At 44.6% G+C, this 14,583-nt stretch overlaps 1 protein-coding gene across 1 annotated transcript in view; it reads right to left on the minus strand.

Moving 5' to 3' along the window:
- Window positions 1–14,583, minus strand: part of ZNF516 (zinc finger protein 516) — a 59,161-nt gene that overhangs the window by 10,848 nt on the left and 33,730 nt on the right. Inside the window, exon 2 of the mRNA XM_059815528.1 lies at window positions 1,858–3,336. Coding sequence (XP_059671511.1) covers window positions 1,858–3,336 — 1,479 coding nt within the window. The remainder of the gene's footprint in view (window positions 1–1,857; window positions 3,337–14,583) is intronic.

Here is a 14,583-nt window from a genome sequence, read left to right on the forward strand (position 1 = left end):
CCAGAAAAACAGTTTGGCAGTAAAACTGCTCTTTTAAAAAGCAGGTAAATAGAGACCTCCTTGGAAACCCTGTCCCTACTTTACTTTGCTCCAACAGTCCTCATGGTTTTTCAGGTGCCTGCATTCACTAAGTCAGCTTCTAGTTCCTGGCTTTTACTGTTTCTCTCCATCCCTGTTAACACTGCTGGGAGCTCACTGGATCAGCTAAGATTTCTCTGAGCAGGTTGACACAATGTAGTATTAACTAACATCAAGGAGGGCACCCACGTGAAGGTACTCCAAGTTGATGGTGGAACAATTAACTGGTATTTAGAGCAGGAAGCGGGCAGGGAGAAACTTTAGCTAACATTCCTAGGCACTGGGATGGCAAAACCAAAGTCAGCTGGACAGCTATAGGAACACTGACCCTGCAGTTTTAGAAACGGAGCATGTCCTCCTCTGCTTCCTTAACAAAAACCAGGAGCCTGATGTTAGTTGCGATCATCACGCAGCCTCTACTCACCTGCGAAACAATCTACTGAATAGTAATGAATAACAGTCAGCTCCTACACAGCATTACTTTTTAAATGATTGACCAAAACTGACAATGGAGTAGCTGAAAGGTGCACCTCATGGACTATTTCAGATAGATTTGGCCTTCCTGTCTCCTCCAAAAGGCCTTCCACAAAGACCTGACCAAATACTATGGCTCCCTCCTTGCCTCAAAGCTGCCAGACTGGTCAACTTGTACACACCTTCTGGGCACTAGACCATAGCCGTCCTTAGACTACCAGCTTCCAAATGTCCTGGGTTTCATCCCACTTGCAAAATGGGGTCACAAGCTCCATTTCACCCATGCTTTTGACAAAACAGAGAGCATTATGTCAGGTGAGGACACTAGAACACCCGTCTGGAACGCGTGCTCTTTCCATGTGGAGTTAGTTCTTGCACAACTTCTACTAAGAGAAGAAGTGTATAAAAAAATGGGACGGTTTACAAATGGTGAGAGCTGGGACTATCTCCCATTCTCCCCACCCATCTCAAGAGTTATCAGTGTAATTTTCAGTTTCCACTGAGACAAACTAATTCTGGAGATAGTCAGAAGAGTATTGTTTCAAATGCAAATACAAAGGTTTGGTTTATTTTTTTCTTCTTTTTACATGGCAGTTGACTGGCAAGAGAAGGAGAACTCTGATACTGTTTTAGTCCCTGAACTTTTAAACTGGCTATTTGCACAACTGCCTTTCCTGCTTAAGTGAATTGGCAAGCAATATTCGGCCCTACCTCTTTTTAATTATAAACAGACAAATAGATCAAAAGAATCATTTGAAAAATACGATGGCAGTCTTTGATATGGACAAGGAAGATCTTAAGACTTCTGTCAAGAAAGACAAAGGACACTGACAAGTAATTATCTCTGTGTTGTTGGAAGACTTGTTTGCAGACAAAATTGAACAAAACCTCCAAAATAACATCACAGATAAGCCCCAGAGGATGTTTATTTTGCCTGAAGCAAAAAGATGATGATGTGTGCCAGCACCAGCATATCAGGGGGATCTTCATGTGACAGCACATCTGTGTAACTTTAGCCTGCTTGAAGCGAGCGGACAAAGGAACAGTAATACTCCAGGTGGAACCAGATACATTTAACCTGCGACAGAAATGTCACACAGTGGACGAGGGGGGATGCTGCAATGGTAGAGATCGGTAAACAAACCTATTCAAGCCTATCCAGGAATTATAAAAACAATGAACTTGTAAACCCAACCGCTAAAGGGAGAGAAGGAAGAAACTGCGAAACAGCATGTTGTGGCTCTGAACAAAGCAGGAACAAGCAAGCCACGTCCTCAGCTATGGAAGGGCTTGTGAAAATCTTACCTGCGTGATCTAGGACAGGGCTGTTGGCACCGCAGGTTTGGTACAATGAAGCAAGGTCCTTTGGAATGTATGTTTTAAAGATATTTAAAATGTCCAAACGTTTCTCATGCCCGTCTGATCCCAGATCCTGTTTGCTGGAGTGTAAAGGCGGGGAAACTCCCGCAGCACTAGGCTGGGGCTGCAGCAGTGGACTCGCTTGTGATACTGCTGCGCAGTTTGCCAATGTCCTCATCTCATTTCCAGCCTTCACATGAGACTCTCTCTGAGGCACCAATGGCTCTTCGTGTTTAGTGTACTGCTCGCTTTTACACAGAGAATGATATTGCAGCGATGGGTTGAATTTGGCTTTCATGGAGTCGGTCACACAGTGCTTACCTGGAGGGGCAAAACTAGTACTTCCTTGGGGAACCACGTACTTTTCCACTTGCTTACTGTTGGTGGGCTGTGTGCTAAGCCTGGATATGACGGCCTGAGTAGGCGTTACACTTCTGCTATAGGGTCCCATTTGCATAAGTTTGGAATTTGCTTCATATTTACTTTTTTGTTGTGCTGCTATGCTATACTGCTCCTGGGAATGGTTTAACTTGGGCTGTCTATACCCATCCAAACCTGATAAGCGTGGACCACAGTGGCCGAAGGCATGGCCATCCTTTGACTGATGCGTACTCCCAGACTTCGCAGTCATGCCGACAGGAAGAGAGCTGCTTCTGGACCCTGGCAATGCACTTGGCACTTGAGTGCGTGTAAATCTGGCAACGGGCAAAGGCTGGCATTCCTTACCGCCAAGAACAGGAGGGGGGCCAGTACGCCCACTCCTTGCCAGAAAGACCAGGTTGTTTTTAATACTCTTGAATCCGTTCTGTTGAACCCAAGGGGGGACCATCGAATTACAGCTGATTTTGTGCAAAATTCTTTTGTGCATCCACAGGACTTCAGGGTAGTAGGTCTTGTGACTGCAGAAAGGACACTGGTAGACAACTAAAGCAGCCTGCAACGATGTATTCAGATTTTTATTGCATGAATTATCCCTTGTTGATTTTTCACTCAAATCAAGTGGAGCTACCTCTTGAGCTTCAGCACTTTTTTCTATCAGAGGATGCTCCCTGTTTAGGTCTAGCAAATTTTCTCTAGCGTGACTAGCCTGCACTTCAAGTGACGTTTTCAAGTCCATGACCATGTTTGAAGATGTCTGGCCCACACCTGAAGCAAAGCTAGCAACGCGACTGGAGCAAGGAAACCCTTGGCTGTGGTGAAATGCTGACATCTTTATGTTTGCAGAGCCTTTTAGATCTTGGTATTTCAAAAAGGGCTCCTTGATGACACTCTCCAGTGCTGACACCAGGGCAGGAATCTCTGGTTTAGATTCCCTGGCCTCATTTTCTCTGGCATTGCGGCTTCCCAGGTTTGGGAGTTCATCCAACTGAGATGTTACCATTGGGGCTTCCTCCTCAGAAAAGTTGCAGTGGTATGGCTTTTCATCTGAATGGGACAAACAAAAAAACATAACTGTCATTTTATGCAGAAAGAAGCCCAAAAGACAGAGCAAAATTCAAGATTATAGTAAGGTAGCAGGAGAAAAAGCAAACTTTGGTATTAGTATTGTAATGACATGCTACAGACTAAATGCACTGTATAAGCAAGAAAATCTTGAAATAAGACACAGCAGTTCAATTTACTTTTAAAGATGTCTGCGAAATCTAGATAAACTCTCTAAACGCTACAAGTTCATGACATTTTGAAGAAAGAACAATTCAATAATATACCCATGTTAAAATTCTGGGACTGCAAGAACAATAAACAAATATGCAACCATTTAATGCTTTAACAAAAGCAAAGATAATGGAGCCAGATAAGACTGACCTAGTTAAAGGTCTGTCAGCGCTTCCATTACAAGCCCCTATTTTCAAAGGGTTTATAACTCAGCAATAAAAATTGGCTCCACACGGAAACCAAGCATATAAGCAGGTACAGCACACAGAATAAATCGCTCACTTAAGAGGGACTTTTGCAGTGGCCAAGTATAAAAGATGAGTTATGGAAGATGTAAATTTTGAATTTTCAATCTGTTAGTTTAAAGCAGTTACTTTTTTTTTAACATACTGTTACATTTGAGTCAAACTTTAGGAAAATTTTATGACTGCTCGATCCACAAACAGATAAGGAATTCAACATTTCCAGCCATTTAGATTACAGAATTCAAACCAGACTTTCAATTCTTTCCATTTTCTTCTTCGCTTCTCAGCTCTCCAGAGTAAATTTATCTACTTAACACATATCCTGGAAAGGGAACATACTGGGCAGTAATTAAAGCCATTTAGGGGGAAAGAGAAGAGCAGTGTTTGTTTTGGTGGGAGCACAGCTACCTCTGCCCGCTCTCCCGATGCCGATCTCTCAGAGCCGCTGATGAAGCTGTTGAAACCCTCCAAATCAGTTCACAAATCAACTCCACAGAGATCTTCATCACAGCAGTAATGCTTACTGCACTGAATCCATTTAACATGTAACTGAATTGAATCATCTGACAAACTTTCAGTTTCAATTAACATGCAGTTAATGAGCCACTGCCAGGCAAGTGTAAGGACACCATGCTCCATCTAAAATGTCACCAGTCCAAAGTGATCACCGCATCCATAGGAGGGGTGAGAATGGGAAAGGAGTGAACTGCTCTAGAGCTGCATATCCTCTCACATCAACTCATGAAAGCCAGCACTTGAGAAAAATCAAGCGCTGTTCGTTAGTGCAGCGCAATGCCACAGGCATTATTCTGCACGGCGCAAGGGAAGAAGCATGTCTTCGGCTGGAGTTTCACTGCAAATAAAGTCTACTTAGCCTTGTCTGCAATCCAAGCAAAAAATTCTTAAGCTTCTGTTTAATTCGAGGTAATTAGGTTAAAAATAACCCATAGATCTGCAGCCTTGCAGGGCTGAGTGCTCACTCTGCTAAGATCATTTTCCTTTCAAACTCTCTAAGTGGGTAAATTCAGGGGAAAAAAATCCCACAACCCAAAGACTTGATTTTCCTGTGTTGCAGGGGGCAAGGCTTTGGGAAAGCACATGCCCAGCACTACTAGCCAAATTTACAGTTTGAAACAAAGACGCTGCATGCAGTGGTGAAATCTGACACTGCACATCTGTGTTATTTTCAAAGCACATCTGTCAAAGCCCAAAATATTTGTGCTCTTAAATAAGATTTTAAAGCTTCTCTTTACGATCACAAGGAGTCACTCCTTTGATCATCATAGTAAATAATAAAGCAAAGCAAAAACAAATCATTTGGTCGTAGCAGTACTCAGCAGAGACTGAACCGACCTACTGGCTATGCTGAGCAGAGCAGGCAGAGGAGGGAGGTGGGGGACCACAGCCAGCCGCGTTCTGCTCTCGGGGCTGCGGAGCCCGGGGGGCTCCAGCCACTCCTTGGTCCACCTGCACAGCCGTGATGAAGGGGAGCAAGGGCAGATGCCTGTGAGTCCCAGGTTGCTCTGCACACCCCAGACACCCCTTGATGCTTTCTGACTTGGTCAAAATCTACATACCGTGCTGTTTCAGCAAAGAGGACAAAGTCAAACAGACTGTGAGGTGGCACGGGTTAGGTCTGGGCTTGGTCTTTAGGTCTGGACTATTCAGTTTAGGTCTGTACTTGGGGACAGGGGGAGGAGGAGGAAGCAGAGAGACAGACCACAGTCCTGTGTGCCCCAATAACCACAGGTATAAAGCCTGGGACTGCAAACCTAGAGGTGGCTACAGTCCTTTTGGCCCTATTGCTTTAGTGCAGCCATCAAAGCAAAAGGGGTTTTCCAGGTGGAAAATGTAGCACAGAAAACGATGTAGGCATTTCGAAGGTGTATCTAGGCCTGCAGTTGCCACAATGCTGAAAGCATATGCTGCCAGTACAATGTATGAAAATCTGTAAGGTTAATACAAAACATTGCTTCTAACATCATTTTGTAGCGTCTTGCTGGATGCAATTCCTCTGATGTCTCACACGAACAATACTGAACATACTAGAAATAATTTTAAAAGCTTAGATCAGGAGCCTCAATAGAAGTATTTGTGTTAATTGCTCAAGCTGCACTTCTAGCAAAAAAAAAAAACAATACAAGACCACACTCCTACTCCCCTTCCCCAAGATTTGGACGAGCATGCTTTTCACCTGCAGGCTAACTCACACTTCTTCACCAGCGCAAAGCACAGCCTAAGCTTTTCCCTAGCCCCGTCCTGCTCGCTACCAGGGACCTGACACTCCAGCTACCAACACCCAGGCTGAAACGCTGCCACGTGCCATCTTCCCCGTCATGGGTGATGGCCCAAGCTGGGCTGTGGGCAGGTAGCAAAAGCCAGGGGGGAAGAGATGCAGGCAGGAGCAAGAGGAGATGGTATGCGACCCAATAATATAGGGAGAGCCTTTTTAGAAAAATAGATTAAATTTATTTCTGCCTGCTCCCAACCGCTTGCCCCAGCTGAAAAGGGGTACTAACAATCCTTTTAAATCACTGGTATAAAATACTGCTCTAACCAGCGCAGTGCAGGCATTACTGTCACCAGAAACTTTTGAGATTTTATTATGGCCAGGTCAAAGCAAAAAGTCATGAATGGGATGCCTTTTGCATGGTCTCCAGGGACTATAACTCACATTCCCCATCGAAAAGAGTTCTTGGCTAAGCATGTTCTCACTTTTTATCCTACAGTCCCTGCCATCTCCTCATATTTGTCTCAATTTCTTTGTTTCTTACCCAAAACAGCCATTTACCTGTTGCACTTTAAAGTAAGAAAGGTCTTTTTACCACATCCCTGAAGTGTTACAGTTTTTCTGTGTCATGGATACCCAGCCAACATCTGAAGCAACAAATTTTACAAGGTGCCCAGCTAGGAGGTGGCTGCTGATGCCATCTTGTGCCTTCAGTTTGGCCGTGGCTTCAAGTATCGATGGCATCACAGACCACAAGAGAGCGAAGCAGGCCAGCATGGAACACCTAACTTTATGGGAAGCCATGGCCTAGAAACACAGGAACATTCAGGGATTCGACCAGTCCTTCAGAAACATATCTAATTGCCGTCACTTAGTTACGTATCTTACACAGGCCCATAAAAGTGACTCCCCTTCTCCCCACACACACATATCCCTCTTCTCTCTTTCTCCCCCTCACATGCATAAACTCTACTTGCTTCCTTCCCAGCTCTGTTTCTCCACAGAACTGAATTTCAGAATGGGCCGCACAGCTGTTTTAATTCATGAGGCTTCCTATAAAGTAAAACAGGCTACAAGCCTGAGGACAATGAAACCATGATTTCTATTCAGAAGAGCAGAACTGGCTAGAAATTGGCCCCTTTTCTGGCTAGCGTTACAGCACTAGGAGTCGAAGGGAAAGGAGCAGATGTGATGTGTTTGATTTTTAGTAAACATTTGATAGTGATTTGCACTTTGAGATGAATGCCGTGACTCGATTTGAAAACTGGCTGCAAATAAATCATGATAAAAGCAAAGGATAACATTGGAAGAAGGTGCAATATTGCAAAGACCTGTATTAGGTCCTACTTCACTTGGTATTTTCTTTAATGATCCAGAAGAGACTCTAGACAGCATGCTAACTTAAACCTCCAGGAAATACCGCATTTGGAGGAGCTGCAAAAAAAATGGGAACAAGGAAATAATGCACAGGGACTTAGAGAGAATAGAAATGCAGTCTGAAAATAATCAAATGAGATTCATTCTGGAAAAAAAGCAGGCTAAGACAAGTGAAGGGAAATGATCCAAAAAACCCCATGCAGTGGGAGGGCGAAATCTGGGAAACAGCAATGTTGAAAATAACAGATGTTACAATAGATGGCAAGTTAAATATGAGTGTACTAGGTGAGGTTCTTCGACTTAGCTTTCAGAAATAAAAGTACACATTATAAAAATAAAACTACCCCTCTGAAGAAGACACTTATATGATGGCCATGCTGGTCACATTATTTTTTATGTATATATAAAAAAACCAAAATATATATGCCATAGTAATGGGTACAATGTAAAAGCCCACAGTAAGCACAGCACAATAGGACACAGCAGGGGAAAAAAGGCAAAAAGCAGGTGTGCAGCAGAAAATTGAGGTCTTTTATCCTGTGAAAGGAAGGTCCAACAAAAATACTCCATGCCCCCAGAATATCTGCGCACATCTGCAAATACGGACACATCAGAAGGAGTTCAGAGAACTGCAACAGAAAAGTAACCAACCAGAAAATACAGATGAAGAGTTAAATGTCCCTCACATGGCTGCAGCCTCCCCAGGAGCGCCAAGCTCCAGAAGAGAGAATTATGTCATTCTGAGAACTGGAGTCTATCACAACAATCAGATATAACTGCATGCAGGAGAACTCACAATGAACAGAAAAAAAAAACCAATTATGTGTATTTGCAGCTTGCGGAATCAATGTCAAGGGAAGAGGTGGAACACTGCTTGGACTGTAAAACCTATATGGACGAAACACGGATTATCAACGCATGATAAAAATCCATCCTTTTCACGGGGAGGCAGAAAGCATGACTTACTCCTTGCCTTCACTCTACCAGCACAGCAAACCAAAACCCCTCGTAAGCTAACATCCACACACTACAACTGCATTGTAGACATATGTCAAAACCAGCGTTCCTTTCATATTAATTCCCTATGTGGTTAGCTAAGGAAAGAACTCCTGAAGCATTCAAAGGTGAGCCCATGACCCTCCTTAGCAGCAGGTTTATCATCTGAGCAGAGGTCAGACTGTTCAAAGAGAAACGGGAACTGTTTTGCAGAGGATGATTTGTCTTACACCAGCCATGCCCCCTGTTCTAGCTGCCTGCGTGTCCAGTTCTCATTACGTCACATGTTATCTGCCACCTCCCCTGCTTTCTGCTCCAGCTGCATCACTTGGCAGATTCCCAGCGTGGTGGCAAAGTGGGTGTGACGTGAGAGACAACTCCTACAAACCCTCTTACGTTTTCTTACAGCACAAGGCCACGTACTGCAATGAGATACTGGGAAGAAAAAGTTACGCTGTTTGATGAGAGATCCAGCTTCTCATCTGCAAAGCTCAACTCGCTTTACATGCTGTTAGATGTTTTCAGATGCAGCTACACCAGCTCCTCCATAATTCAGAAAAAGAGATGACCAAAGATTAGACTGGAGTACTCGGTACTGCAGGATGGGGCAGGCTAGCAGGTACGAAAGCGATACTGAAGGGCAGAAAGCACATGCTCAACATCCCTGCTTCCTCTTGGACTAATTTTAGAATTGACGGTGTGTGTTTTTGGCTGAGGTTTGAGGTTTTTAACAGGGCAGAAACCCAACACAGCTCTTGAGATTGAGATGCTGCCTGATACAGATGGTTTATCAGTCAGGCAGCTCACCTCACCCTGCCCCGCAGAGGTTTCACTTCAGCTATGCGAGGGGAAAGGGGAGTAATGCTGTCCTGCGTCACAGCCGGGGAGCACATGAAAAACAAGTCCCAGGCGCCCCAAGAAGTCCTGCTTTCGTCTGGTCATGAGCGAGGTGCTTCTGGTTTATACCACACTGCTTTTCCTTATTACTCTTCAGCATTTTTCCCCCTATTTTTGTTGTGGCTAAATGTTGGGGACCAGCTATACATTTCTAACAACACTATACTTCCATCCTTAGCCAATGAACCCAGATCATGGGTTTACCAGTCAGAACTAGCAGCCCTTTGGTTTAGTTTGCATTCACGATCTCCAGTCTCCTTTTCTGCATCTAAACCTTATAGATCCTAAAATGACTTCTCATTGACTTTTTAATCTCACAGCCGACAATTTCAGCACAAGGATGCATGATAGCAACTGTCAGCTTTCAACCAAGTATTTCTTGAGAAAGGATGCCAACTATGAAAAAGCATGATCTCACAAGTAGAGAGACAAGAACTGCAGTTTTGTATCCCTGTTTTTTGGGAGTGGGCCCAGGGAAGGATAATTATTATCATCCTACCAAAGCAATTTTAATTCTTTTAGGCACCTTAGAGTAACAAGATTTACCTTGTTTTCCTTCCACTCTTTTCTTCCCAAATGGTACTACCACTGTTGCCACAATGATTAAATGACTAGTGCTTGGAGCCCTAAATTCAACTTTTTTATGACCATGCTATTTTTCAGCTGTTTTTCTTGCACACTTGTTTTCAGGCTTCCCTCCATTCCTGGAACAACGACGTACAGATTTATTCCAAAGTCCGGTTTGCTTCATTTCACTAACTTTACCCCCCGCGACTTCTAACTTTACCCACAAGTTACTTTTTACCCTTGCTGTTGAACACTTAAGATATCATACCGCCATGCCCCAAGTGTGCAAGTAGCTGAAGGGCCCCGATATATTGTTCGCCTCCTTCCCTCTGCAGAACTGGGGGACGCTGCAGGGGACAAATGCAGGACAGGCCAGCCGAGCACACCACTCCTAACACTCCCCAGTCTCCATTTGACTAATCTCTCCGGCATTGTCTGGGTGGACACCTGCTGCTTGTGAAAACAAAACCCACTGAGCTCTTACAATCTGGGCAGCAAAAAACATGAATAGGCAACCATCAAACTAATTCAATAAAGTTTGTTCAGTTCTGGACTGCACATGTTGAGGTTTCTGAATTATTTTAGACTGTTATTGTTATTATCATCAGAGATACTGATTGCATTAGTTTTGTATTTTGGAAAGAATCTGAAAGGTCACCAAAGTGATCGGAAAAAAAACCACAAAAATTTTAGTTGATTAAATATGAAACTTAACCTTTTAAGATGAGTGAAATCTGAGTCTGAGAACAGTTACAGTATAGCACACAAAAGACCACTTTCTACAAGGTATTCCCTAGCTCAGTAAAATTACAAATTCCTTTGCACAGCAGAAATGCTTTAGAGTTATGTCACACTTCACGGATCTTTTTCTTTGTTAAAAAAAAAAGGGCGGGGGGGGGGGGGGGGGAAGGCCTGAAACCATCCCCCATCCGCACAGCCACAGATGCAAATGCCGGCAGGGTTATTGGAATTTCAAGCACAATCAGCAAACAGGCACCAACAAAGTAACTGAGGAACTAGGTGGGAAAGGGTATCAGGTCCAAAATCTGTCAGGCTGAAGTGCACGTTGTTAGGTACCAGAAGCATCAGGAAAAACAAGCCTGAAAGTTCACAGTGAACTTTTTCTTTCCAGCTACTTGTATATAACTTTTCCTTAAAGACTATTTGGCTTTGTTGTTATCTAGGGTAGCGATGCTACAAGCCTCCCAAAGGCCAACTGGCTGCAAGAGTGGCTCCACATGCAAATTACTCCACTTGCCCCTTGCGTAGTATCTTTTCATCACCCTCAGCCTTGAACAGGTGCACATCAAGTGGAAAAAGCTTTGTGCTGAAGCTCAAATGCAAACTCTCTTCTAGCACCAGATGCTTTGGGATCTGTGTCCCAGGTATTAGCCTTTCCAGAGTCAACACAGACTTTATTTGAAGGTGAGCGAAGGAAAGCATCCAAAGCAGAGCACATAATGAAGTGAAAGTGCACGTGTGCGTAAAATGGCTGCTGCTGGCAGCGTGTCACAGATAGGACATTTCCAGTGTTCATCATGTCTCCCTGTACCTCCTCAGTGGGATGTTTTTGTAAGTCATTATATACATGGTGTATAGGAATTCTGGGCAGTGGCAGAGCTAACGATGACTTACCTTTCACCTCCATATTTCTCACGGAGGTCCATGAGGGTAATCTCTGCCCAGCAGCAGGGGAAAAACCCCACAAAATAATGTGTACTTATCTGCAGGCGAAGCTGTAGCTCCTGTTATCAGAGTACTTCCAAGTGCCTTTTTCACCCCTCACCCACACTAGCTTGACCCAAGGGTAGTTAAGGCTTCAGTGGGGCTTTTGCCAGTTGAGAAGAAAGCCTGTCCTTTAAATCGAGGGCTGAGGGGAGGTGACACTGGTCTGTCCAGCCTCACATAGGAAGGCTGCAACTAACGCATCCAATCCCTTTGCTGTTGCCGCATCCGGCTCACATTCCCAGCACAGCCCCTTCTGGGACAAGGGACCAGACTGCCCGGTCGTGCCCCATAGCGCTTCTTCGCCCTGTGACCTTCCAGAGCATCCCAATGTTTCCTGGAGTAACTGGCTGCTCATGGCTTGGATGGGTGCACTCTTCGCTGAGTAAAAAACTGGCTGGATGGCCGGACCCAAAGGGTTGTGGTGAATGGAGTGAAACCCACTTGGTGGCCGGTCACAAGTGGTGTTCCCCAGGGCTCAGTTTTGGGGCCAGTTCTGTTTAATATCTTTATCAATGGTCTGGACGAGGGGATCAAGTGCACCCTCAGCAAGTTTGCAGACAACACCGAGTTGGGTGGGAGTGTTGATCTGCTCGAGGGTAGGAAGGCTCAGCAGAGGGATCTGGACAGGCTGGATCGATGGGCAGAGGCCAACTGTATGGGGTTCAACAAGGCCAAGTGCCGGGTCCTGCACTTTGGCCACAACAACCCCATGCAATGCTACAGGCTTGGGGACGAGTGGCTAGAAGGCTGCCCCGCAGAAAAGGACCTGGGGGTGCTGGTCGACAGCCGGCTGAAGATGAGCCAGCAGTGTGACCAGGTGGCCAAGAAGGCCAACGGCATCCTGGCCTGTATCAGAAATAGTGTGGCCAGCAGGAGCAGGGAGGTGATCGTGCCCCTGTACTCGGTGCTGGTGAGGCCGCACCTCGAATCCTGTGTTCAGTTTTGGGCCCCTCACTACAAGAAGGACATTGAGGTGCTGGAGCGTGTCCAGAGATGGGCAACGAAGCTGGTGAAGGGTCTGGAGCACAAGTCTTATGAGGAGCAGCTGAGAGAGCTGGGGTTGTTTAGTCTGGAGAAGAGGAGGCTGAGGGGGAGACCTTATTGCTATCTACAACTACATGAAAAGAGGCTATGGAGAGGTGGGTGTTGGTCTCTCCTCCCAAGTGACAAGTGACAGGACAAGAGGAAATAGCTGCAAGTTACACCAGGGGAGGTTTAGGTTGGATATTAGGAAAAACTTTTTCACTGATAGGGTTGTCAGACACTGGAACATGCTGCCCAGGGAGGTGGTTGAGTCACCATCCCTGGAGGTATTTAAAAGACGTGGATGAGACACTCAGAGATGTGGTTTAGTAGTGGTCTTAGCAGGGTTAGGTTTATGGTTGGACGTGATGATCTTAAAGGTCTTTTCCAACCTAAATGACTATGATTCTATGCATGTCTTCCCATCTCACACAGGGCTGCTCCAGCTATAGCTGGGCAAAGCACGGTGCCGAGAAACCAAAGTGTATTATCCAAGTTACACGTGGCTTTTGCAACTCTGTCCCCACCTCACAAAACTTCAAACCTGTTTTTTTTCCTTTAGGAAACTAACTTCAAAGTGCACAGGTAGATGCAGAGGAAAGGGTCTATTACTCCTATCACTCCCACTCACAGACCAAACCGAAGCGAAGGCACTACATCAGCTTAAAAGGTACAAGAACCTTCACAGTCCCACATCACCACCCAGATCCTGGAAGGCGGTGAGGGAATGGTAAGTACTTATCTATAAATTACAAGTAAAATAGAGGGAGAGATGAATACATACACAGGACCAATACAAAAACACTTTCAGGGACTGCTTGCCAAAATGAAAACTGTACAATTTGGCATTGCCTTAAATGTTGCTGCTCATAATATACTTAAAGAAAATTATGGGATATAAAAGCCCTGGAATGCTCTGCAAAATTAGGAAACGATTAGGCCAGATGATACCAATTTGACTCTAATACAGCTTTGTCGCAATTCCAGAATTAACAGCAATACTGTATGAACTGATCCAAAACCTAAGCAGAATACTTCCAGTACGTTCTGTAGCTACTAAGCATTTCTGCGTGTGTGGCCTTGCCTGTTAAGTTTGGTGCAGGTAGAAGGAGGAAAAAGAAAGGGCATATGACCATTAACACAGCAGGATATGTAATTAAATTTGAGATGGTTGGATTTGAGTAGGGGGTGTTGTGTTTTTTTGCGTGTTTTTTTTTTTTAGTTTAAGGCACAGAAAGAGAAGCGCAATTGGGTTTGATGCATCAAAACTACTTGCAGAGGAGATTGAAAATTATGACTCAGATTTCTTATTTTTTTTTTAAGCAAGTGGCAGCCTGCCTGTACAGCCACTCCAAACATAGACCCAAACAGTTGTAAATCTTCCTGGAGATTTTCCCTTTCGTTCCAACAGTCAGACTTGCCACAATGTCTGCTCCAGAGCGTCTTCTTGACCACCACCTGTTCCTCTTCCTTCAAGTACATTAAGGAGAAAGGCTTTCCAGGCCAGGACTGTGGACTGGCAGCCACCCCATACAGCTTAACATTCCTCATCAATATTTAATTTCTCCTATCATTTGTTAAGCATGGGTAGCGTATTGCCATACATCATAAAGCCTTTTACTAGAGCTGCTCAGTCTAAAAACAGAGGGTACAGCTGTGCTGCAGGCCAGGGTTCTGCAGAAATACCTAAGCTAAAGCCAGCAAGCCCAGCGTGGTAACAGAGGCAGCACAGCTACGGAAATAAGGAGCTCTGCATGACCTAATTTACCTTGTTTCTCCTGCCGAAGGCCATGCTACCACAGCTGGTGGCTCTGTTCATAGACTTAAGGCAGTCAAGGATCTCTAGTCTGCATGTCAGTCACGTCAGTCAGTGGCACATCACAGAAAAATGCATATAGATTATAAATTTAAAAGTATTACGAGTTTTTAAAGATTCTCTAGTTACACAGTACT

This window comes from Gavia stellata, chromosome 3 (genome assembly GCF_030936135.1).
Source record: "Gavia stellata isolate bGavSte3 chromosome 3, bGavSte3.hap2, whole genome shotgun sequence".
In the NCBI taxonomy this organism is placed as follows: domain Eukaryota; kingdom Metazoa; phylum Chordata; class Aves; order Gaviiformes; family Gaviidae; genus Gavia; species Gavia stellata.